At 40.6% G+C, this 24,263-nt stretch overlaps 1 protein-coding gene across 2 annotated transcripts in view; it reads right to left on the minus strand.

Annotated features, from left to right (window-relative positions):
* The window catches only part of Dock4 (dedicator of cytokinesis 4), a 397,452-nt gene that overhangs the window by 93,115 nt on the left and 280,074 nt on the right, over positions 1-24,263 (minus strand). For both annotated transcript variants that reach the window (XM_052185914.1, XM_052185913.1), the window contains exons 17-25: positions 23,598-23,754; positions 19,265-19,362; positions 19,084-19,167; positions 18,823-18,923; positions 17,298-17,379; positions 15,525-15,695; positions 11,777-11,969; positions 3,092-3,219; positions 816-950 (exon numbers count right to left, since the gene is read on the minus strand). In XM_052185914.1, the coding sequence (XP_052041874.1) occupies positions 816-950; positions 3,092-3,219; positions 11,777-11,969; positions 15,525-15,695; positions 17,298-17,379; positions 18,823-18,923; positions 19,084-19,167; positions 19,265-19,362; positions 23,598-23,754 (1,149 nt within the window). The remainder of the gene's footprint in view (positions 1-815; positions 951-3,091; positions 3,220-11,776; positions 11,970-15,524; positions 15,696-17,297; positions 17,380-18,822; positions 18,924-19,083; positions 19,168-19,264; positions 19,363-23,597; positions 23,755-24,263) is intronic.

Below are 24,263 nucleotides of genomic sequence, written 5' to 3' on the forward strand. Positions count from 1 at the left end.
TGTTCATAGCAGCCCTATTTATAATTGCCAGAAGCTGGAAAGAACCCAGGTATCCCTCAACAGAAGAGTAGATGCAAAAAATGTGGTATATCTACACAATGGAGTACTATTCAGCCATTAGAAACAATGAATTCATGAAATTCTTAGGCAAATGGATGGAGCTGGAGAACATCATACTAAGTGAGGTAACCCAGACTCAAAAGATGAATCATGGTATGCACTCACTAATAAGTGGATATTAACGTAGAAAACTGGAATACCCAAAACATAATCCACACATCAAATGAGGTACAAGGAGGAGTGGCCCCTTGTTCTGGAAAGACTCAGTGAAGCAGTATAGGGCAAAACCAGAACAGGGAAGTGGGAAGAGTTGGGTGGGGAAACAGGGGGAGGGAAGGGGGCTGATGGGACTTTTGGGGAGTGGGGGTCTAGAAAAGGGGAAATCATTTGAAATGTAAATAAAAAATATATTGAATAAAAAAAAAGAAAAAAAAAGCTATCCAGTTGACCTGAGATATAAAATCATAATTATTAATTTAAATTTAATTTAAATAATTTAAATTTAGAAAAGTAAGAATATGAAAGTTGTCTTTCTGAAATTAAGACTTGCCTATGATAGCTTCTCTCTACCTACAGGCTTCCCATCTTATTTTTTGTATAGTCAACACAACCATCTGTATTTAAGCAATGCTCACAGTTTACCCTGGGGACCAAATTTCCCATAGTCATATTACCCATTGCCAAAGGGAATGGAGCTTTAAGAAGCACAACCAGGCCCTGCGCATGTGCCACATGCCACATGCTTATGATCTTACAGTGACGTCCTGGAACTGCAGCCTCATGGCAGAGCTGGACGCTTGAGGCCGACTGGTGATCTCCAATATGGTCCTGAGCAGGATATCCAGCAAGCTGGCCACGATCACGTCGATTTCCTCCAGCACAGACTTTTCCTTAGGAGAGAAGAATCAAAAACAAACAGTGTGCTTAGGAGACTGCCTCTGCGTGCACCAAATCTTCTTTTAAGGACAACGGGAGTCTATTCCCAAATCTAGAATCAAAGACTCGTGGAACTTGATAATAAGAGATGTAAACCTCAATGGAAAAAAAAGAAAGGCCTTGGAGAGAAACAGAACTTCAGAGAGTCAACGGCTTGCCCCAAAGCATACCATCTGTCTATGCAATATAAAGCTGAGATATAAACAAAAAAGGTACAGTATAAAAAAACACCAATTCTGAGTCCAACCCTACTCCTAAGAAATTCGTGGCCTTGGGCAAAGCAGGGAGCCTCTCTGGGCTGTGGTCTCTGCTTACAGTATGATTTCCTTAGGTCCTAAATGTGCTTACATTGAGCCTTCTCAGCATGGCAGTCACACAGATCATTTTCCAAGACTGGTTTATATGCAAATGACTATTCCCATAGAAGTGGGTTTTTACAAAAGCCTACATGTAAACATAAGAAACTGGAGAGCAGTCTAGATGAGTATCCTTGGTCACAGAGAGCCCTGGTTAGTAGCCAGGGGTTGGCTCTCCTGAAGTGCTTAATACCATTCCCGCCTCAGGACTCCAGAGAGACTATCTCTGCACAGTCTGCCGCATAGAAGAATGGATTCTTAACATAACTGCAGGTGCAATTTTATATATTTCACAGAAGTTTATATATTACCCATATATGTACATATACATATATATTACATACACACATATATATTTAATGATAAATTTTATAACACTTGTGAGAAAACTCCCAAGTTTCCCCAGTGAACTGCTTTCAGCTCTAAATTCCGTATGAGCTAAGCCGTAACTGCAAATCTGAAATTTAACTAGAGGAGAACAAAGAAATCATCATCTGTACTATAGCTCTTTGTTTTTTGTCTGTCTGGTGACCTGGCTAGCTTGTTACTCACGGTAACTGTAACCTGGAAAACCCTTCTAATCAGGCATGGCTTGGTTCTTTGTGGTCAAACGATCAGAGGGTGTTTCAAAGCCAGGCAAAAGCCTTCTCCCTCTTGTCCTTGTGCCATCTCATTCCATGTCCCTGGTGGCCTTGGGATTATGGGGTGGCAGGCAGAACAGTGACCTGTGCCCCAGCTGTGGATGCCTAGCTCATCACACTTTCAGATGCGGAGCTCATAGGTTCTCTAAAACACCACCTGTTTCCATACCAGCAGGGCACTCTCTCCATGACCTCCCCTGGCACCGTTCCTACCCCTGCTCTTCAGAAGCAGATCATAAATACAGAAAGAATGGGGATGGCAGCACCAAGAGTAATGTGGAACTGGGGAAACCGGAGGCTCAGCACTCATTTTCAAACTTCTCTGCATCCTGCGGTGGAAGACCCCAGTTTCACTAACAGCTGCGGATTGACAGAAAGGGAACAGGACTTCCTTCCTATTCAAGTTTCATTTCAGACTCCTGAGCTGAGAACACCAAACCCAGACATTGTTCCATGGATATGGAAACATGCCATTTTTCTCACTTTGTGCTGTACTCTTAACACACAGTAATTATACTGTGTCAAGAGTCAAGCAAAACAGGAAATCCTCAAAGCCTTAGCAAAAAGACTACTGTTGAGGTTGTGCAATAGCTGTAGTGCAAGGTACTTCTAGTCTCTTGGGGGATGCCCTTTGCTTCTGTAATTTCCACAGGACTAGACCCAAGGGCCACGGCCAAGTTCTAAGCACCATCATGTGATGTTGCCTTTCCCAGAGCAGGCCCAACCCGCCATACCCTGCAAGCAGTAATTTATTTTTGCCACGGTGTTTCATCCCATCAAGATTAAAGACACATGTGGGAGGCTTTGAGATTTCTAATTTTTCTTAGTTGGTATTCAGTTCTTCCTTGAAATACAACTTTAGGAAGCCAGGTTATACAAGGTTACACTAATCCCGCGGGGCTTTTTTTAATTTAATTAATTTATTTATTTTTAAATTTGTTCTTAATTCCTTCTGTGGAAACCCAAGAAGTCCAGCCTGGCTGAAAATGAAAGGTGAGTCTTTGTTCCTCCTTCTTGTGACTCCTTGGAAGACATTTAAGATTTCACTTGCAGAAGTCATTTGATGAGAACCACACACTATGACCTACATGTACTTACTGAGCTATTTTTCTTGATGAGACAGAAGACGTTGCTAAGGATACGTGCACACATGATCAAGTCCTTCTGTTCTTGCAAGTGGATGTGGAGGTGATGGAGTACGACAGGCAGGAGAATGTACCTCGAGTCTGTGAGAGAGCGAGAGCCATTAGTGTCACAGCTGCAGAGGCCCACACAAGCCTCAGTGAGTCCTCAGTGACCTTTTAATTCCATATCGATTGTTAAACTAACAGCACATGGTTACAGGGGTCCTAGCTCTATGAGTTTTGTATTAATGATGATGTAATTTCCCCCAGTGCATCATTCCCACAGTCAAGAGGCCTCACTTAGTAACAGTTAGTTTCTTTCCTATCTTTCCCCCTATGCTGAGGGCGTTTAGCCTCCACATTTGTAAATCAAATGCTTCTCTTGCTGTTTCCTGCGTTGTCTGAGGCAGACCATCTATGATGTCTACTATGGTAAATGGGCGCTTTGCCTTCTTACCTCCTGCCTTGCTCCTTGGTTTCCAGAGATTTCCAGCCCAGTTTCTGATTAATATTATAATTATGCTCTCACTCTACCCTGTGATTTCCAGGCCTTGCTACAAGACCGGATTTATTAATTAATTAATTTATTATTACATTGCTTTGTTTTTCTCTTTTAGTTCTCAGAGTTATTGAGGAATTATTATATCCACGGTATTTGTGTATTTCATGCCTTGCTTTGGCCTTTTCAACCTGTACAGCAGTGACTCTCAATCTGTAGATTGCAACTCCTTTGGGGGTCAAATGACCCTTTCTTTCACAGGGGTTGTCTAAGACCATCAGAAAACACAAATATTTATGTTATGATTCATAACAGTAGCAAAATTACAGTTTTTTTGGGGGGGGGATTTTGTTTTTTTTTTTTTTCGAGACAGGGTTTCTCTGTGTAGCCCTAGCTGTCCTGGAACTCACTCTTGTAGACCAGGCTGGCCTCGAACTCAGAGATCCGCCTGCCTCTGCCTCCCAGAGTGCTGGGATTACAGGCGTGAGCCACCACCGCCCGGCTGCAAAATTACAGTTATGAAGTAGTTATGAAAATAATTTTATGTTTGGGGGGGTTCAGCACAACATGGGCAACTGTATTAGAGGGTAGCAGCATAGGAAGCCTGAGAACCGCTGTTGTAAAGCGTCCTTTACTTGGAGGAAGCTATCGTGATTTGCTTCCACCTGAGACTTCAAATGCTTTCACAGTATGTATGGTGGTTTGAATAGGAACGGCCCCCATTGGGCTGGAGAGATGGCTCAGCGGTTAAGAGCACTGACTGCTTTTCTGGAGATCCTGAGTTCAAATCCCAGCAACCACATGGTAGCTCACAACCATCTGTAATGGAATCTAATGTCCTCTTCTAGTATGTCTGAAGACACCTAGAGTGTACTTATATATAATAAATAAATAAATCTTTAACAAAAAAGGAATGGCCTCCATAGACCATGTGTTTGAATTCTTGGTCATAGGAAGCGACACTATTAGGAGGTGGCCTTGTTTTAGGAAATGTCTCAAGGTGGAGGCTAGCTTTGAGGTCATATAAGCTCAAGTTCCACCGAGTGTGGCACACAGCACCCTTCTGCTGCCTGAAGATCAAGATATAAAACTCTCAGTTCCTCCAGCACCACGTCTGCCTGGATACTGCCATGCTTCTCACCATGATGATAACGGATGAAACCTCTGATGCTGTATGCCAGCCCCAATGAAATGTTTTCCTGTGTAAGAGTTGCCTTGGTTGTGATGTCTCCTCACAGCAATAAAACCTTAATTAAGTCAGTATGACTCTCTTGATCTTGCCATAATTATTTTTCCATGTTTGTGTCCCATTTTCCTGGTGACTTCCATTTACTTTAACGTCTACACTTCCTATTTAATTTCCTATTCTTTCTAACACTTCATTTCTTTGCTCAGTTCCAGTGTCATGAGCCTTGGAATTTCTGCAGTATCACATCTTCCATGCCTTGCACCTCACTGAGACAGCACACTTAATTGGGGTTTTGGGAGATACTCTTTGCATTATCTTTTTATTTTAAACCATTTATTTCTGTGTTTCCATGATGGCTCTGTGCCCTTCATATTAGAAAATTTCACTGCTACCTGGTGGTTTTTCACCATCCATCTTTATAAGCAATGATCAAAAAGAGAAAACAAATAAACCAACTAATGAAACCCAGGAGTTGGGCTTAGAAACTCGTATTTCTCTTGGCCTCTGGAGCACCAGTACAAGGATGTCCAGCCTTATGTTAGAGAGGGGAGGGGCAGGGGAATGAAGGAAGAAATACTAAAATTTAAATCTGTAAGCTAACTCACTGCAGGCCTTCTGTATGTTGTATACCACTACAGAAACTTTACTTATTTACAAAGCAATTACTTGATAGACAGAACCAGGGAAACGAACCTGGAAACTGAAGAAGCAGAGAGCACTATGTAGTAATGATTAATTGGAAGGGCAGGCAAAGCTCATCTGATAGGTTCCAGTGGCTGGCAGGCTTTGGTTTCTAAACACTCAATTTGCAGCCAGTGGTTAAAATATCTACGAGCTAGGGGTAAAGCAAGGGAGACAAATAGTTCACCTGTGTGGTATAAAAACAGAAACAGGTGACGCACTTGCTACCACAAGTCATTCAAAACTCCAGAACCTTGGCCAGAGAGCAAAGTGGAGACTGAATCTGAAAAGCCCAACATATTACAGCCAACAGATGCCTCAGCCAAACCCCAAATTGTCATGGGGGTAAATTTTTGATAAAGTTCAGAAAAGAGTATAAACAACTGTGGGAAGGGACAGTTGAGTCAGATTCTGTGACGTGGAGGGTGCGTGGAAGAGCCTTTAACCTGAGTCTTGCCTCAGGACAAGCCTGAGAAAGGAAGCAGACAAGGTAGGGAAGGGATGGGTTGGGGTAATGTAGCCAGAGCAAAGGGGACTGAATGCTAGTGCCCCTGGGGTCATGAGGATGTTTTCCGTATGTTCCTTCCCTCCCTCCCTCCTTCCTTTCCTTCTTTCTTTTTTTTAGTTGTTGCTTTACCCACTCCTAACATTTCATTCCACTACTGGATAACTGTTTTTATATTATATTTTTTGTACTAGACAACCAAAAAGAAATCCCAATTAAAAAAATAAATTAAAAAACAACCCTTATGACCTACACATTTTCAACATTTGAAGAGCAGGTCTAACCAGCAAGTGTTATTGGGCATCCATCAAGTACAGTAAGATTTTTGTTCTTGAAATTGCCAAATCAACATAGAAATCTAATCAAATATCCTCCCTAATTTTATGCTATTAATTCCTTGGACATGCTTCTAAAATAGTGTTATATTCTCTTTTCCTCTCATTTTTTTAAAGTTTTCTTTTTTAAAAAGATTGACTTTTTACTTATATATGCCTGTGTGCTTGTGTGAGAGTCTGTCATGAGTGCGCTGGTATCCGTAGAGGCCAGCACAGGACGTCAGGTCCCCTGGAACTGCTGTTACTGGCAGGTAAAGCCTCCTGACTTCAGTGCTGGGAGCTGAACTCTGGGAGCCAGGACTTCGCTAGAAAAGCACTAAGCACTCTAACTGCTGAGTGACTGTCCCAGCCCTTTTCTCATTTTCTATTACAGTTATGTATCATTCTACAAAATTACAGGTAGGGACTCAAGAGCCACTAAAAAGAAATTCTTTCTGATCACTTTTGTACAGAATTCCCACCATCAGCTATTTGATCCTCTGTTTGTAGGTGACAGTACGTAGCCCTGCAGGCTTGTCAGGCCTGAGTTGAGACCTAACAGCATCTCCCTTAGAGTAGAAGATATTGCTAACACAGGGGACCGTGACAGTTGGTTCTCAGTGTCTAATCTTTCTGGAGTCCAAACAAACGTATTTAGGACATTGAACAGTGGCACCTCATTTTTCCCTTCCTGCCCTAGACTGCTGGACTCAGAAGGCATAGGATAGGTGGTGTCTCATCTCAGAACAGGTGTTCAGGTCTTTATACCTAGCCTCACTCATCTGCATGGGTTTCATCTTACACGTGGTTCAATCACAAGCAAATACAAACATAACCAGTTCTCAGCAAGAAAATAGGTAAGAGGTGTTTACAGATTCCTGCTAAACAAATCAACAAATATTTAGCACCAGGGACAAAGCCAGGGCCAATGCTCACGGCCCCTGCAGAAGCTGATTTATAATCTCCTTCCAGTCTTTAAATCACCACTCCTTACTCCCAGCCTCCACACCTCGACCCAGGCTTCTCTAGACATTGCTGCAACTGCTTGCTCTAAAATGTAAGCCTCCTCTACTCTGTTTCTATGGATAATACTTCCAGTAAGATTTTAGTACAACATTCACTTATAGAATGATATAAGTGAATATCACTTTCCCATTCTCCAAAATTAAAATTTTATTTTGTTAACATGTGAGTCGGTTGTGGACTTCCTTCTGTCTAAAAATACTAGCCCCCTAGAAAACTTAGTCATTTTCTTCCTACTTCTGTATCATGGACCAAGTTTCTGCTCATAAAATTTAATATCCATAATAAATAACAAAGAGCAACTGCCTACTCTGTGTTGGGAGATGTGGGGCTGTCATTAAGAGAAAGTCAAGAATTAGTCCTTTGGATTTAGCTGACCATCATAGCTTTGAACATGCCCCCTACGCCCCTCATCCCACCGCCATCTCCGGGTCATAACTGTCAAAGAAGAACCATCTGTGAGCTCTTCCTGGTCAGGATGTGTGGACTCAGGGCTTCATTTGTTTGAAACAGAATTCCAGGATATCTGTTTTTTTTTTTTTTTTCACCTTCATACATGGAGTGAAGCCTGCAAAATGCTTTTGAATCTGTTTCTTCTGCCCATGTGTGGGAAGGAGAATTGATTGTTTTCTAAGTTGTTTCCCAGATCCCAACTTCCTGGATCCTTGGAATTATGTTAAAGCAAAGCAGCCTCTGCAGATGCAAGGAGGGAGAGTTATCTGGGCTGGTTGTAAACATAGGGGTCCTTATGAATGAAAGAGATAGAAGAATCCAAATTGTGTGTGTGTGTGTGTGTGTGTGTGTGTGTACATGAGAGAGAGACAGAGACAGAGAGACAGAGACAGAGAGACAGAGAAACAAAGAGGAGATTAAAGACGTTGTACTCCTAACTTTGAAAAGGAAGGGAGGGAAGATGAGCTTAAGTGTGCAGATGGCCTCTAAAGCTATAAAATATTACGATGACCAGTTCCCTAGGCCTTCAAGACAGGAGAACAGGTCTGGAAGCACCCTGAATTCTGTGCAGTGAAATCACCCTGAAGTTCTGCTCTACAGCAAGGAGTTTGCATCATTTATTTAAAGCCACTACGGTGTGGTTCCCATTACAGGAGCAAAGATAAACTACTATACTACCTCTATCTTCAAAACACCAACCTCACTTCTTATTTTGATTATCTTAGCCTCAGTTTGTGTTTATCATAAATTTAAAATGTTATCATATCTCTTGTCGTTTGGATATAGTTTTCTTTGAGAAGTTGGAACAGATTCACTTAATTTCTTTGCTCTGTTTAAGATTTACATTTTGTTTTGTTTGAAAAGGTAAATGTCCTTTACCTGCTGTGTTGCCTAGGCCAGCACTGGGATCATTGGCAGTGTGGTTCTTTGCTTATCCTACCATGCCCATATTTGCAATTTTATACTGTCCCTCTTCTAATCACAGTCTAATTATTTTACTCTACTTGTGAGCTCAGGCATTCACATTACACATTTGGTTTTCCTTCCGATATCTTGTCATTCATGAAGATCCTGCAGACCTACGTGCTTGAGTTCATGGTGAGTGGGTCTGAATGCTGTGATCACTTGCAACCCTCTCTAGGTTTTCCTAACACTCCTGGGGATTACCATGTGATTTAAGAAGGCTTCTTCTGTCTTGGAAGACTCCCAGGGATACTTCCTGTTTTTCCTCTATGATACAGGCTTATTCTGGATATGTTGTACCCTACCACTTACTTATGATGACAGTCTTTGTTTTCTTCAGTGATGACTCAGTGAATATGAAGCTAAGTATCACTTGTGACGTGAGAGAAGCAGTTTTAGGTATGTTGACTGTGAGTGGCTTCTGTTTCTCCATGATCATCCTCCAAGGGGAGTGGCCCCCAACCAAAGAGCACAGGGTTCCTACCATTTCCACCTACCATGCCATATGACAACTACCAACTTCCTAATCCTGACTCTGAGCCTCTCCTCCTGGGCCCTGGCACAGACCCTGCAGAATATCTCCAGAGTTAGCTTTGAAGATATTCTCACCAACTCACACAGAGACCTGATGGACTTCTACATTGTATCGACTTCCTGAAAAGCTGTCTTATCTTGGTTTTCCTATTTTGTTCCCTGAAGGTCAGGAATCTAAAGGGTCTGTGGCATGAATAAAATCCTCTCAAATAATTTCATTACTATTAAAAACTTATTTTGGTGATCTTAGCTGACCTTTTAGTGTAGGACTTCAACTAATGAAGAATCATCTACTTAGTGTGGGGGAAATACAGCAGAAATCACAATTCCTGTGAGACAGAAGCCAACCTTCCTGAGCTTGGGGAAAGCAGATTTGGTGCCTGAGTTAAGGTAGGGACTTGGCCCACCCTTGTCCTTTCTACATCTCTGCCCTTAATCCTAGATAAATTCCTGACTGCTGGAACATAACACTTTGGTTCCAACGAACAGTTTAAAAGCTATGTACAAAAAATATATTTCTATTAGGTCAGTGGTTCTCAACCTTTCAAACACCATGAGACCCCTTCAGACACTTCCTCATGTTGTGATTACCCCCAATCATGAAATTATTTTCATTGCTACTTTCTAATTGTAATTTTGCTGTTTATGAATTGTAATATAAACATCTGTGTTTTCTGATAGTCAGAGATGACCCCCCCACCACTGCTCTAGAGTGATCTGATTTTTTTCACTTTATCAGAAGAAATCAAAAGAAAGAACTTTCTTTTACATCAATTGAAGCATAATTGATTTCAGCAAAAGGATAAAATGACCTTGCTGTCCTGAAACTCACTCTGTAGACCAGGTTGACTTTGAACTCAGAGACCTGCCTGCTTCTGCCACTCAAGTGCTGGGATTAAAGGCCTGTATTATCAGCCAGCCAGGAAAATAAGAAAGTGATGAATTCCTTAATAAGAGACTTAAAATACTTTGATGTTAACATTTGTTCATGATTTACTTCTATGCTCTATTTTTTTTGTTTTGTTTTTTGTTTTTGTTCTCCCCCCTTCCCCCCCACCTCCCCCGAGACAGGGTTTCTCTGTGTAGCCCTGGCTGTCCTGGAACTCACTCTGTAGACCAGGCTGGCCTCAAACTCAGAAATCTGCCTGCCTCTGCCTCCCAAGTGCTGGGATTAAAGGCGTGTGCCACCACCACCCAGCACTATGCTCTATTTTTATTTGTATGCTTAAGATGTTTTATGATAAAATCATGTGTTTTTTTTCCCAGTCTGTTTAGTACTATATATTCACATATACATGCATTCAAATGGAAAAATGACTTCAGATAGAATCTATCTTAAAACTTTTTAGTTGGTGAATCAGATGGAAGATTCTTCAAGTTAATTTTAAAATAAGGTTGAAACCTCATTATTTTGTTCAGGAAAATAAATTTAAAAAATTTGAGAGAACAGGATTTAATGATAGCTAGAAGAGCAAAATCCATTTGGTAGCTGATTGCTTGATAATGGCATAACATAAAAAAGGAGTACAAAGAACTTCTGTATGGTTTCAGAAGACAAACTATGGTTGTTTGGATGAGAATGGCCACCACAGGCTCATATATTTGAATGTTTAATTCCCGGTTGGTGGACTGTTTCGGACGGTTGAGGATATGTGGCCTTGTTGAAGGAGGTGTGGCATTGGGGGTGACTTTTGAGGTTTCAAATGGTCACACCAGGCCCTGTCTTACTTATTCATTGACCCTAAAATATATGCTTTCAACCACAGTTATACACACTTGCCTCCTACCATGCTTCCTGCTGTCATGACCACTGATGGACTCTGAAACCCTTGGAAACTGTGAGCAAGCCCCAATTACAGGCACTTCAAAAAAAAAAATTAAGTTGTCCTCATGGTGGTATCTCTTTACTGCTATAGACCAGTGACTAAGTTACAAACTGATGGGAACCATTGAAAAAACCAGACAAACAAGGATCATATCTCTATCTATCTATCTATCTATCTATCTATCTATCTATCTATCTATCTATCTATTTGTTTGTCTCAGAAGGAAAAGGTTGTTTTTTCTCAATACTATAATGAGAAATCTACAACAATGTGGGCATGAGACTCATGCCCATACCACTACTAGTTGTGATTCAATCAGTAATTTCTTCAGTGCCCTCCCAAGTTCCCTTCTTTCTTTTGCCATTGGGTCTCAGTATGTGCACTCTGCTCAGGCTGGTCCTAAACTTCTGGATTTAATGGGTCCACCAGTGTCAGCCTCCTAACTAGCTAGGACGAGAGGTGTGAGCCACTTATGGTTGGCCTATTCAGTCTAGAAATGGTATTTTGGTAGCCACACTTTTATATCTGACTGATAAATACATTTCCCATCGAAGTTATAATACTTTTGGGAAAATATGTTTGATTTTTATTTGCTTCTTTGAATATTGGCCACAACACATGAAGAAGGGCTTTCTAGACACAGCATTTTACCATAGAACAGTACCATTGTACCTGGGTTGGTATAGAGCTGGCTCTCTACAGTTTTGCCAATGCACTGAAGCTTAATTGCCTGCAGAGAATCGTCCACATGCATGATGGTAGGTAGGCTGCCCAGGGTATCCTGTACCAAGTTGGCCACTTCCCGGACATCAAAGAGCTTCAATAGTTCTGAGTACACAGCTGGGAAGGAGCTCAGGAACACAGCCTTAAAACAAAGAAGCGATACAAATGAATTACTGATCCCACGGGAAATAAGATGCAAAATGTCACCAAATTTTTACTGGGGAGGAACCTTTGTGCAGGATAGATGGCCTTTCTACAGGACAGCTGCAGTCCCTAATATTTTCAAATATATTTTATTGTGATTCTTTCTCTTTCTAAATGAAAGCCTCATGATTATTTTTCAAAAAAACTATGCATTTGCTTGACTATTCTTAAAATGAGTAGTTGGTATTCCCTGCTAAAGACTGTATCTACGTAAACTTTGGTGTACTTGGCAAATAACTGAGACACCTAAATGGAATAAAATAAATAAATAAAAAAAATCAATGAGCCTCTCTGCTTACAAAAAGTCAAATTATCTTCTTCATGTATCCCTTAATCTATTCCTGAGTTCTTTACTATACTTCTTTACTTGGAAAGAAGTATCTTGGTGTCCCTGAAATGTAAGGTACCTTTATAATATGACCCCTAAAAAGCATAAAGCAAGAAATACTTTATGATGAGGGCAGGAAGCCAGCGGCGCTGGGACAAGCTAAGGGTTATTACTGAAAATAAAAATAAAAGTACAATTTGGTTTTGACCTTCCTATGCCCTGAGACAAATAGAGAAAAATAATTACAAGGAACTGGCAGCAAGGTCTGGGGCCTTTCCCCTTTTTGCCCTTTGTCTTCTTTTCCAGGAAATTCTGGGGCAGGAGTCAGTACATGAAATAGGAAATTTTAACATAGCCATGCTGGTTCTGGATCCTGCCTGCCATGGTAGGGCTCTCCAGGAAAGCATTATTGCCAAGTTGGGCTTTGGCTAAGAGGAATAAATGAATTCCTTGCCCCACCGATGAACAACAGACCCATTGGGTAGCAATCCCTTAGCCCACTTGATAGAGTACTGCGTAGGTACTCCACCTATCAGCATCTGTGCTAGGTTGTAACTCACGTGGGCAAGACTCCCACAATGTCAAGCCAGCAAACTAAGTTTCTGCTTTTAACACGGTTTAAAAACTTAGGCCAGTATGACTGTTGGCTCTGGATAAGGTAGGTGCAATTCTAAGAGGACTGACTATGACCTTTGTCCCTGGTAGCTTTGCTATTACATTATGTTGCACTGCCAAAGGAAAATTTACAGAAAGAAAAGGAAATATGGAGGCTATATAGGTAGGCCTAACCTAACCATAAGCCTTTAGGTTTCTTTTGTTTGGTTTTGTTTTGTTTCATTTCATTGCAGGAGTCCTAGAGAGATTGAGAGCATAGACAGAACACAGCATATGGCTGCTGGATTTGAAGCAACCATACGTAAAAAAACATTCAGAGTGGCTTCCAGAATAGAGACCCCCTCCCATGGCCCCAGTCTCTACTGGCAGCCTGAAGGGAGAGGCCATTGACCCCACAACTTCTACTAATATCCTGAAAGGTCCTGTCCTTATTCAAAAGCTTCAAGTTCTGATTTCGACTCTGGGAAACTCTTAGGAAAGAATTCAACTAAGCCTGAATAGACTCCTGACCTAGAAAACTGCAACTAAAAAGCTGTTTAAGGCCATCAAGCTAAGGTATGTCAGCATCAGTAGAAAACTAACATCTCGAATTAACCAAATTTTGGCCCTCCTACTTTCTTTAAGAGGGGTGTAGGATCATCAGTGAACCTTGAGTAGGAAGAAATGTGTCACTGACCTTATAACCAAAATAGTGGAAAGCAATGCTCTTTTTATTTTTAATTAAAGAAAACCAATATTTCATACTTTTACATTAACTGACTTTGAATAAAACTAAAACAAACATATACACATATATAAATAAATAGCATACAGAGTACAGAATTACTTCAGCAGGGTTATTAGCATTTTCAAGAACTTTATATGCTTTAAAAAGTAACAAAGTACGGGACTTTCAGGGAGTGGGGGGCTAGAAAAGGGGAAATCATTTGAAATGTAAATAAATTATATCGAATAAAAAAATAGGATAAAAAAAGTAACAAAGTTGTCTCTAAAGCTTGACTGTAGAATAGTGCTCTGAAAAGCAAGAAAAATGAAAGTCATAATGATATAGAGGCATCAGGGCTGCTATACCCTGCAGAATCATAGCAATTGAAAGTACCTTAGGGAATGCTAGGACGTACAGGAGATATGGTGAAGAGACAGAAATAGTTCTGTAGTTTTAGAAGAGGAAGAAAAATGTCTTGGGTCTCTAAGAAGTGATAAACAATAATTTAAAATTACTCTTAAGAATAGAAAGCTATTTTTTTAGGTGCAAAGCAGGCAGATGTGGTTTCTGTGATTAATAACAGATAATAGAGATGTTTCAGGGTGAAACCTTAATCACAAAGTAGTAAATTCTGAGACCTCTGTAGTGAGCCTACTGGATTATCCTTCTCAAATTATCATCTGCTACAAATCAGCTCTGGCAAGGTGAAAATTTGCCTTTGAGGTCTCTGGCAAGTTCCCTGTTCTAGGATTGGATTGTTGACTACAGAGTATAAAATGGTATTTTAAAAAGCCTGTTATATGCTGGCCAGGGTGAAAGATAAGTCCATGTCTGTTAGGAAGAGAATAGCAAGACTAGCTATGTAAGCAGTCAGGAAAAGCACAGTGCTGTAACCAGAAGCCTGTGAGTTCTGGTGCTGGAACTCTATACGGTAGGCCCGCCATGTGCCACATGGCTCCAAATGACATCAGTATTCTTCAGACCCAGTTTGCTTTCATCTTCATATTAAAGCTCTAGTTCTCAAAGAGTTTAACTTTCCAGAGGATGGTGGGAGGCTGCTTCTCTATCTGACAGCTTTTAACCAAGCCATCAGAATTAAAAATATACAAGAAAGATTAAGAAAAGATAGAGAAACACTAAGAATTGTCTCTGGGAATATATAAAAGGCAATGCTATTTTGAATGGAGATGGATATATAACTTACAAAAAAAAAGTAAAAAACAAATAAAAAAAAAAAAGAAAATCAGAGCCAGACAGGCTAGTACATATCTGCCATCCCACTCCTTGAGATACAGAAGCCAGACTTGGTTAAATGATACCCTATCTCAAGATAAAATGGCCAATGACACATGCCAATCATATATGCATAGATAAACGTGAGGCAACTCCTAGTACTAGAGTCTGCAGCATTGACTTGGCATTATCTTAGATCAGTCCCAGGATGATGATAGTAAGTAAAATAAAAGACAACAATGTAAATTTAGCAATGTCCAAGAGAATGATTCTCAAGTTGATAGATTAAAAAGCAATGAGGCTGGGGGAAAGAACCAGGCTCTAGTGACATTGTCTCCCAGTTGAGGGTGACAGTGTCTAGCGACCTAAATGTGTTCTAGTAAATGAAAACATGGCGGACGCAAACTGCCTCTACTCTAGAATGGGATTTGGAGAATGGAGTTGCTTATGTTAAGTCAGTATGTAGAGCCCAGGGATCTTCAAGGTCTGATCCTGATGATGGCCAAGCTACAGGACACAGGGAGGGAGGCTACTCAACCAAGCTGGCATGTAAAAGAAAACAAACTACAGTCCCAGCTTTCTTCTCTTCAGCAGAGATGGAAAACAAATACCTGTGACTGAGATAATGCCCCCGTCCCTTTGCTCTCTTGAGAGAGGAAGAAGCGGACTGACATAAGGAGCTCCTGGATGCAGCAGCGGAATTCCTCTTCATTCTGCCCTCCGGTGGCAAGGGAAAACAGTCTTCGGGATTGAACTATATACTTAAAAATGTATTCTTGTGCCTTGAAACAAGAGTGTTAGAAAGTTAGCTTCAAAGGACTCTGAGAGTATTTATGTAACAATGACATAGCATAAAAAATATTACATAACAGTGTTAGACTTTTAAATAATTCATCCCCAAACTGAGGCACCCTGAGATGTTTGAGTGATATATACTTAAAGTGGAAAAGCCATTCTTCTTTGATGCCAAAGAAGCAAAACATGTTAAAAATTCTTTATAATTCTGAAGTTAGAAACACTGAATATTTTTGATCTTCAAATAGTTTTTGGTCTAATTTAGCTGATGAAGGAGATGAATTTTTTTCAAAAGTGGTTTGCCACTTAGCATTTTACTTCATAGCAGACCAAGAGAATAAATTGATAATGAAAGCACCTGTTTTATAACCTTTATGTATGCATTATCTATAATACACACACACACACAGACACACACACACACACAGACATACACACAGACACACACACACACACACACACATATATCTCCCCCCCCCCCCATCCCTCGTGGCAGTACTGCAGATGAGTCCAGGGCCTCATGCTTGCTAGGCAAACACAGGCTACTGAACTATATCCCTTGCCCCAAATCTTTATTCTTTAGAGGATAACACAAGAACATTGAGAGTTGGAGTCCATCGTGGGTTATATAATGAGACCCTAGCTCATACAGAGATAGGGATATGGAAGGCGTAGGAAGGCTGAGAAAGGATATGGAAGCTGGGAAAATTTTATTCTTCAACAAGTCTGAAGACCATGTTAATATCACTGTGGCTCAATGTATTGGGTCTAGAGATGTGGGAGTTACTAAACCAAGAGACCCAGTAAAACCTGAGGTTCCTTCATTGTGATCCCTGTTAGGTGACCCTATTGTCGCTTATAGCTTAAGCTAAAGGGTTCTTCTTTTTTTTTTTATTCGATATATTTTTTATTTACGTTTCAAATGATTTCCCCTTTTCTAGCCCCCCACTCCCCGAAAGTCCCATAAGCCCCCTTCTCTCCCCCTGTCATCCCACCCACCCCTTCCCACTTCCCCGTTCTGGTTTTGCCCTATACTTCTTCACTGAGTCTTTCCAGAACAAGGGGCCACTCCTCCTTTCTTCTTGTACCTCATTTGATGTATGGATTATGTTTGGGGTATTCCAGTTTTCTAGGTTAATATCCACTTATTAGTGAGTGCATACCATGAGTCACCTTTTGAGTCTGGGTTACCTCACTTAGTATGATGTTTTCTAGCTCCATCCATTTGCCTAAGAATTTCATGAATTCATCTTATAGGTTCTCTATCAGGGTGTGAAATAAGCGGAAATTTCCAAGTTTAATTAACTGCTCATTACAGTCTCTTCCCATGTTCCCACTTCTCCTGCCCATCCTGGACATCATCTTTGCAGGATTCAATCCCCAGGAGGTGCCTCTGGGCAGGCCTGGCAAAGTCCCTTTCAAGTTTCATCAGCTCTGGAGCAGTCATAAGCTGATTAAGATCCTTGAATTGGAATGTCAGTAATGTATCATCACCAATTACTGTCTGTGCAGAAGAACCAATTAGTCTCCAATCGTCACATAACAGCTTTGTGAGACTCTGTCATCTGTTTTCAACAGCGTGTTATTACCTTCAACACTTCCTGGATATGCTCCTGGCGCTCTGCTTCCGTTATCCTGTCCACGTACCACTTGAGCACTTTGATGAGATCTCTAAAACACAGGGAATCAGTGCGCAGATTGCAGAATGGCAAATTCTCAGTTAAATGGCAATAAACTCAACATAAACACATCATATCCGGAAGACCCGCCTTTCTCTGTAAGGTCCCACATTCTCCTGCCAGGTTGCTCAACTTTATCGAAACTGCGGGTCAGCATCACTACTTGCCTTGAAACTTAAGATGGAAACATACTGCCGCCCCCTGAGATTGCCCTCAGTCTGTAGGGATCCTGTTGACCCTAGAATTAGGACTGTCATGAGCAGTCTTGGACAACTGCTCATCAGCACTCTTTTCTTCCCTATCTTGTGAATACTGAAAGGTATTCAGCTGCAGGTAAAAGGCGGGGGAGACGTGAAGGCAAACTGTTCCACTCCAAGCCACACTCCTGCATATATCAGGGCAACGTTCTCACCATGAGATCAAGACTTACCATCAAAGCATACTCTTGAAGAAGCATTTCCAGAGGAGAAAGTTGTTTCTTGTTGCTGGTTGTTTTTTTTTTTTTTTTTTAATTTTTATTATATTTTATGAAACAAAGCAAAAACTAAACAACAAACCACAAATTTTAGTATTACAATCTCACTGACATAAATGCTGGCTAAGTTTTAATTTCTAGTTCAAGTGGTAGCCTTTCCTCTTCTTTTCTTAAAGGTGGGAAGAAAAACACGGACAAAAAGAAACAAACAAACAAAACCTCGTGTTTAGAGTTGAGAGTTAGCTTGCTGGTCTCCATTTAGATAATCCCAATTCTACTGGTCAGGGAAGAAGTCCTCATATAAGAACACAATGTATAGAGCCTGGTGTGCAGCTGCCTTGGGTGATTATTAGTGTGGCTTTCTGGAGGCTAGCAGAGCTGAAGTAGGACATTACTCACTGCCCTTTGCTACTTCTATAACCTGCACTATTATAAAAGAGGCAGCTACTATCTGACAGTAGACTTCAATGGCTACATGGCTTGAGACCAGGGACTAAGTATGTACAGTAGAGCACAGAACAAGGCACCTGGTAATAAGTAGGGCCTCTGTAAACATTAATGGGTGAACAAGTGACTTGGGACAGGGATGAAGGCCAGGGCTGCTTTCCATTCACAGTTATTCCTTTAAGTCATAGATAAGGAGTACAGTAAAGACAGGACTCCGGGCAGCAAAAATGACAAGGAGCTGACATCTTAGACCAGAGCACACCAGGTGAGAGGGAGATGAGGAGAAAGACGCCAGGTTCCAGGATGAGACTTCAGGAAGCTCTTCCCCCCTCCCTTTCCTTTTTAATCAAAATAAGTTATTACCACTGAACAGGGGTATGTGAGGAGGAGAGACAGGGTTTGTTGGCTGAGCTTCCCATTGCCTGTATTCCCTTATAACACCATCTTCCTGTGTAGCTGCTTAAGCTTTAGACAAGTGTAAGTCCTAAGGCAATTACAAGATAAAGGCCTTACCTGTATGCAAGTGCCCCAGCAAAGTGACTCTCAATGTACGTGTCCATGACAGGCTTAAAATGATGGAACTTGCTATCTTGTAGCAAATTTATTATGTGGACCTAAGAAGAAAATTGAGTGTTATAGAACCCAGTGCCAAGCTTTTCTTTGCCTGCTCAAAATAAGTAAATAAACTTTTTCATCATCAAGTGGCCATTTCTGAAACAGACAGGATAGAGAGGCACACTTATCTGTCATGTTATTAAGAAATTGTAAACTTACCAAAGAATCAAAAACTTTAGACCCATATTTTTGGGAATTTTCATCTAATATTCCAAACAAGGTATCCAGTGTGTCTTGGAGAAACTATGGATTCAAAAGGTAAAGGCAAATGAGTATGACCCAGTCTGCCCTTCTCCCCGAGTTCTTGAGTTCCCAAGTGGTAATGAAACAGTGTATATACCTTTACTATCTCTGAGCCATCGATTTCTTTTAACTTAGAGAGACAGCCTGTGATCTTGTCTGGGTGGGTTCTCCATTTCAAAAGATCAAGCATATCACCTTTTCAAACAGAAAAGGAAGATTAATTGCTTTTTATAGAGAACAGCCCCTCTCACGAACGGTGCTCTACGGGTAAAAGCTGACTTCCTCCATGCACCGCCTACCCCATCTCCTCACCAGGACTAAGCCTCTCTGCTCTAGGATGGCATTTGCTTCAAAGTATTTTAATTATCTCCTCTACTCCCCAGAGCTCCTGCTCAATGTTTAGTTCTCCAACTAGGTGGTGTTGTCCAGGAGGGCTCCCCATCCCTTCCACATGCTCCTAACTCACAAAAGCACCTGTCTTTTGCCTCAAGTTTTCTATGCCCAATGTTCACTGTAAAGTCCAAAGAGAGTAGAGATGAGCATGACTCAGTTGTATCCCCAGCACCAAGAATAGTGTAAGCAGCCAACAGTTATCTGCTGCAATCTTTTCTTCTACCTTCTAGTAAGATTAGAGTTTCCAGAGAGATAGGAACCTGCTTGGTTCATGCTTAGATACCTGACCACAAACAGTCTAGCAACAGACTCTACCCAGCAAGAAAGGCCTTCTTGATTGTTAAGGTAACTCAAATCTTAGGAACACACATTGTCAGTGTACTGTGACAACAAGCCCAATGTACCAACAGACCATCTAGTGAGTCTTTGGATTTAAGAATGACCCCCCAGCCCATTTTCTACCACAGCTTATGATCAAGCACACAGCCCTGCCTCTTCCAGTTCCTTTCTGAAACTGACAGGTGGATTCAGAGTTCAACAGGCCTTTCAAGACCTAGAAGAAACAAATTTGGCCTCCATCTTTCTTGGGCAGAATTTAAATAGCCTCAGGGAGAGGATATCATGGCCAAAGCTTCCTTAGTCTCCAAAGGATCGGGGATGATAGCATCTGGAGGTCAACAAGGACAGTAAGAACTGCCAAGATAGGGAAGGCATGGGGCAATGGAACCTGGCAGCTTTAAAGTAGAGGGAAACAACAGACATCAGAGCACTGAGCAATGGGACGAGTGTGGAGAGGAAAGAGCATCCCTGAGGTCACAGTGAGGAAGCACATACAGCCATTCCAACATTTCCTGGAAGCAGGCTGATCAATCTCAGTCGGGCTTGTCCATACTTCAGTGATTTTAAAGAGCAGACTAGCTATGTCTGTCTATGTGATCATCTTTGTAGAAATCAATATATTCTAAAGAGGCAGTTGCATTTTCTCTCTAGGTATCAGACTACCAAAAAAATGGCCCCAAAGAAATAGAAATTTCCCTTGATGTCTTATCCTGGGAGAAAGAAAAGTCTTGCAGCCTGGTGCCACCCAGAGGAGAATCTTGTCTCTCAGGAAGAGATTTCACATGGTTCTGACAACGTGCCACACCTCCTTAAAAGAGAGACGAAAGCCAAGGCAATGATGATGGAAAGGACCACGCCTTGCCTGGCATTATTCATTAAGTATATGCCCTATGCTCTCTACCTAAACCCAAACCTCAAGACAGGACCCTAGAGACAGACTTGGGAGCTCACTAGAACTTTTATTAAATCCTATTCCCAATGCTGCTGCATTAAGTAAGTCTCCTCTACACTATTAATTTGTCTGGACTATGAAGAACAGGTGGTCAAGCCTAATTTGTTAGGGCTATCAGAGCCCAGGTTCTACCTTCAGCAGCTGTAATCAGCTGTGTACATAAAACATTAAGAGTTAAGGCAAAATTGTCATCTCCTCACAGTCTGCTCCAGCCATCTGAAGATATGTTGGATGGCAATCAGGAATCATGTTCTACCACTGAAATTATTAATTTTCTACACCCTATCAAGTAGCATTTATTAAGTATACTCTTTGCATCTGACCTACCAATGTATAAAGTATAAATAAGGATTAATTTATTCCTTACCAATGTGTGTGTGTGTGTGTGTGTGTGTGTGTGTGTGTGTGTGTGTATTTGAGACAGGGTCTCATGTAGCCTAGGCTGACTGCTTATTATGTAGGAAGGATAACCTTGAAATCTTGATACTCCTGCTTTAGCCTCCCAAGTGCAAGAATTGTAGGCGTGATACCTAGCCTCCCATTCTTGTAAAGAAATTTAAAGAATCTACTTGATCTGATCATCAGAAATACCTGCAGAGCGATCTGGCTAGATTTGGAAAACTAGCCATGAACACTGTTGGATTCCATACAGCAAGAAGAGGTACACATAGCAGGTCTCCTGAGTGCAGATCTGCTCTAAGAGACTACCCCTTGAAACCAGATCATTTGCTAACTGTCCAATGGGAGTGCAAATGGAATCTGGGTAGTTTCCAATTCAAGTAAAACGAATGCATAACAATCCAATTCTGATTTGGAACTGTTTTGCTTTTAGATGGAGATGCACATCTAGTATGCAAATTTCAGAAAGACAGACTGACTTCCCACTTGAATTTCCCTATCTCTTGAAACACTGTTTTTCCCCCCTTGGCTCATTCTGAGTTGATTTACATTGACAACATTAATCAAAGTCAACATAGTTATGAAGCACGTATCCGTATCCTCAGAGAGTCAAGAGCCCCACAAAATACTGATTCTACTTTCAGATAAACAGGCATTTAATATAAGGAGTCCATGAGCAATTAATATTTGCTATTTACATGAAATTTTTATCTTGGTTTTATAAGGAAGTCTCTTTGAGTCTTTAGGACTTGGATTCTCCTATCTAGTGTTTACAATTATAACAATACAAGCCTTAGAACTGTAAAAAATACAGGCAATTTTGTCATTAAGATCACCTGCGTGGTGGTAGGCAGGCTAACAACCCTCAGGAACACCTAATTCCTAGAAATGGTATGTTTACCTTAAATTGACAAAGAAAATTTATAATATGCTTAAATTCCTGGTAATAAGGGGATAAAATTGGGTTTTCCAAGAAAATGTAATCAGAAGGGAACCTTGAGAAACTGTAGAGGGTCAGAGTTAAGAGAAATTTGAAGATATTGCACTGCTAGTCTCTGAAGACGGTAGAGCCCATGATCCTAGAAATGCAGATGGCATCTGGAAACTAGGAAAGACAAGGAAGACTTTCCTCTACAACCTCCAGAAGACTGTTAATATCACTAACATGAAATGGACTTCACATCTCTGCCTGCAGATCCACAGAGTAGTACATTTCTGTCACTTTAAGCCAGAATGTTTGCAGTGATTGTTATAGCAACAATATCCAATAAATCCAATGCTGAACCATTCCGGTTAGGTCATTTAATTAACAGTAAGAGCTACAAAGACACACAAATACCTTATGTACAATAAATATAAATCTGTCCAAGGAGCCAACTGACTTTATTATTTTCATAACTTCCACAGCAAGCACCGGAGGTTTGGTAAATGCTTCATTTATAATTACTGAGTTATGTCGGTGGAGTTCAAATTTAAGTCAAACCACTAAATACTGGATACTAATAAAGTCTAGAAAAGCTTAACACAACTCTGTGTTTTATGTAAATACAGTAGACTTGCTACTGAGAGGGAATTAAAAGAGGGTCAATACTATAGTGCTATGTTTTGCTGCCTTTTTGACATTATACCCTGAGACAATTACTTCTTTACAAAATTGTTCCATAATACCAAAAAATAAAAAATAAAAAAGCTTAGTTATAGGAGCTTCATGAACTACAATGCCTTGTGATAAAGTGATCCCTCTCAACATATTGCATAGAATTTATTGAGACGCAGTTCTTAGGGTGCTAGCCTGAAGCTGTATGTGGCAACCATGAAAAATTCACAAATGTTTAATTTACTTCTTTCATTACAGATGCAGTTTTCATCACAATTTGCCAAGGAGATGCACTTGCTTTATTAATCATAACTCGCTAAACAATTAGTGACATAAGAAGGAATGCTAGGGCAGCAAAGCAATATCCATCTAATTAAACAAACAAACAAACCAGAAGGCAAGCTTTATCCTAAAGCCTGCAATTAGCACCGTTTATGGTGCTATAAAATATGAGATTTCAGGTGGTGGCACATTTCATCTTTTCTTGAGTTTAAGTGCAGCTGGTTTTTAATGGTTTATCTGAAGAGTTAGTTGACATTTGGGTTTCAACACTGGGTTAATTCTTAAGTCATTAAATTGCTAGAATGGTGTCACTACTGTGTTCTTTTGGTAAGAAATCCTAAACAAAAGGATACAGATCTTTTCTAGTGTGAGATTCTTAAATACTTTAATCCTTGCTGAATATGCTTACCAAAATACATATAGTTTCCCATGTGCCCTTAGGTTGGGAGGGCTTGTATTGTACATTACCATTTTGAGTGAGTTTTGTGGAACAGAGAAATGATGTTATCCAAAAGGATTCCTTTGTGGCCTTCATGGTTTGATTATTGTTCCCAAGGAAGATGACCTTGGAAAACGGGAGCTTGAGGTAGCGGGTAGTATCCTGAAGGTTTGTGTTTTCTTCACACTGTGAAAACATATTAAGAACAGGAGGCGAGACCTCAGAAGAATTATTAAGCATAATTTTCTCTTCTACATTTATGAACTGGAATCCTTCCCAAACAGCATTATAAACAGAATTTGGCTTTTAAGGAAAATCTGCCCAAAAAATACATAAAAGAATTAAATATGAAATTTAGACTCTGATCAATCTGAGTTAAGCTCTGTTACTCCCAGTGTGAATGATCCTGTCAAGATATTGAAATACCCAGGATTTCTGTTGTCCTTCCTGTCATTGTCTTCTTAGGAGACTTAGACTATAGGCTTTACCATGGTCTGGGAAACACTGCAAATGCCAAAAGAATCTCATTTGATGTTGATCAGAAGACTTTTTTCAAAAGACGCTTACAGTTCTCAAACATCACATCCGAAAGCTGTTGAACTATTATCACTTTGAAAATCACCAGCTAAGGAAATAGTATTTTAGATTATTTAATTGTCCTAACGTGTGATGCAAAACTCCATTTCAAAGAAAAT

Source organism: Apodemus sylvaticus, chromosome 6 (genome assembly GCF_947179515.1).
Source record: "Apodemus sylvaticus chromosome 6, mApoSyl1.1, whole genome shotgun sequence".
In the NCBI taxonomy this organism is placed as follows: domain Eukaryota; kingdom Metazoa; phylum Chordata; class Mammalia; order Rodentia; family Muridae; genus Apodemus; species Apodemus sylvaticus.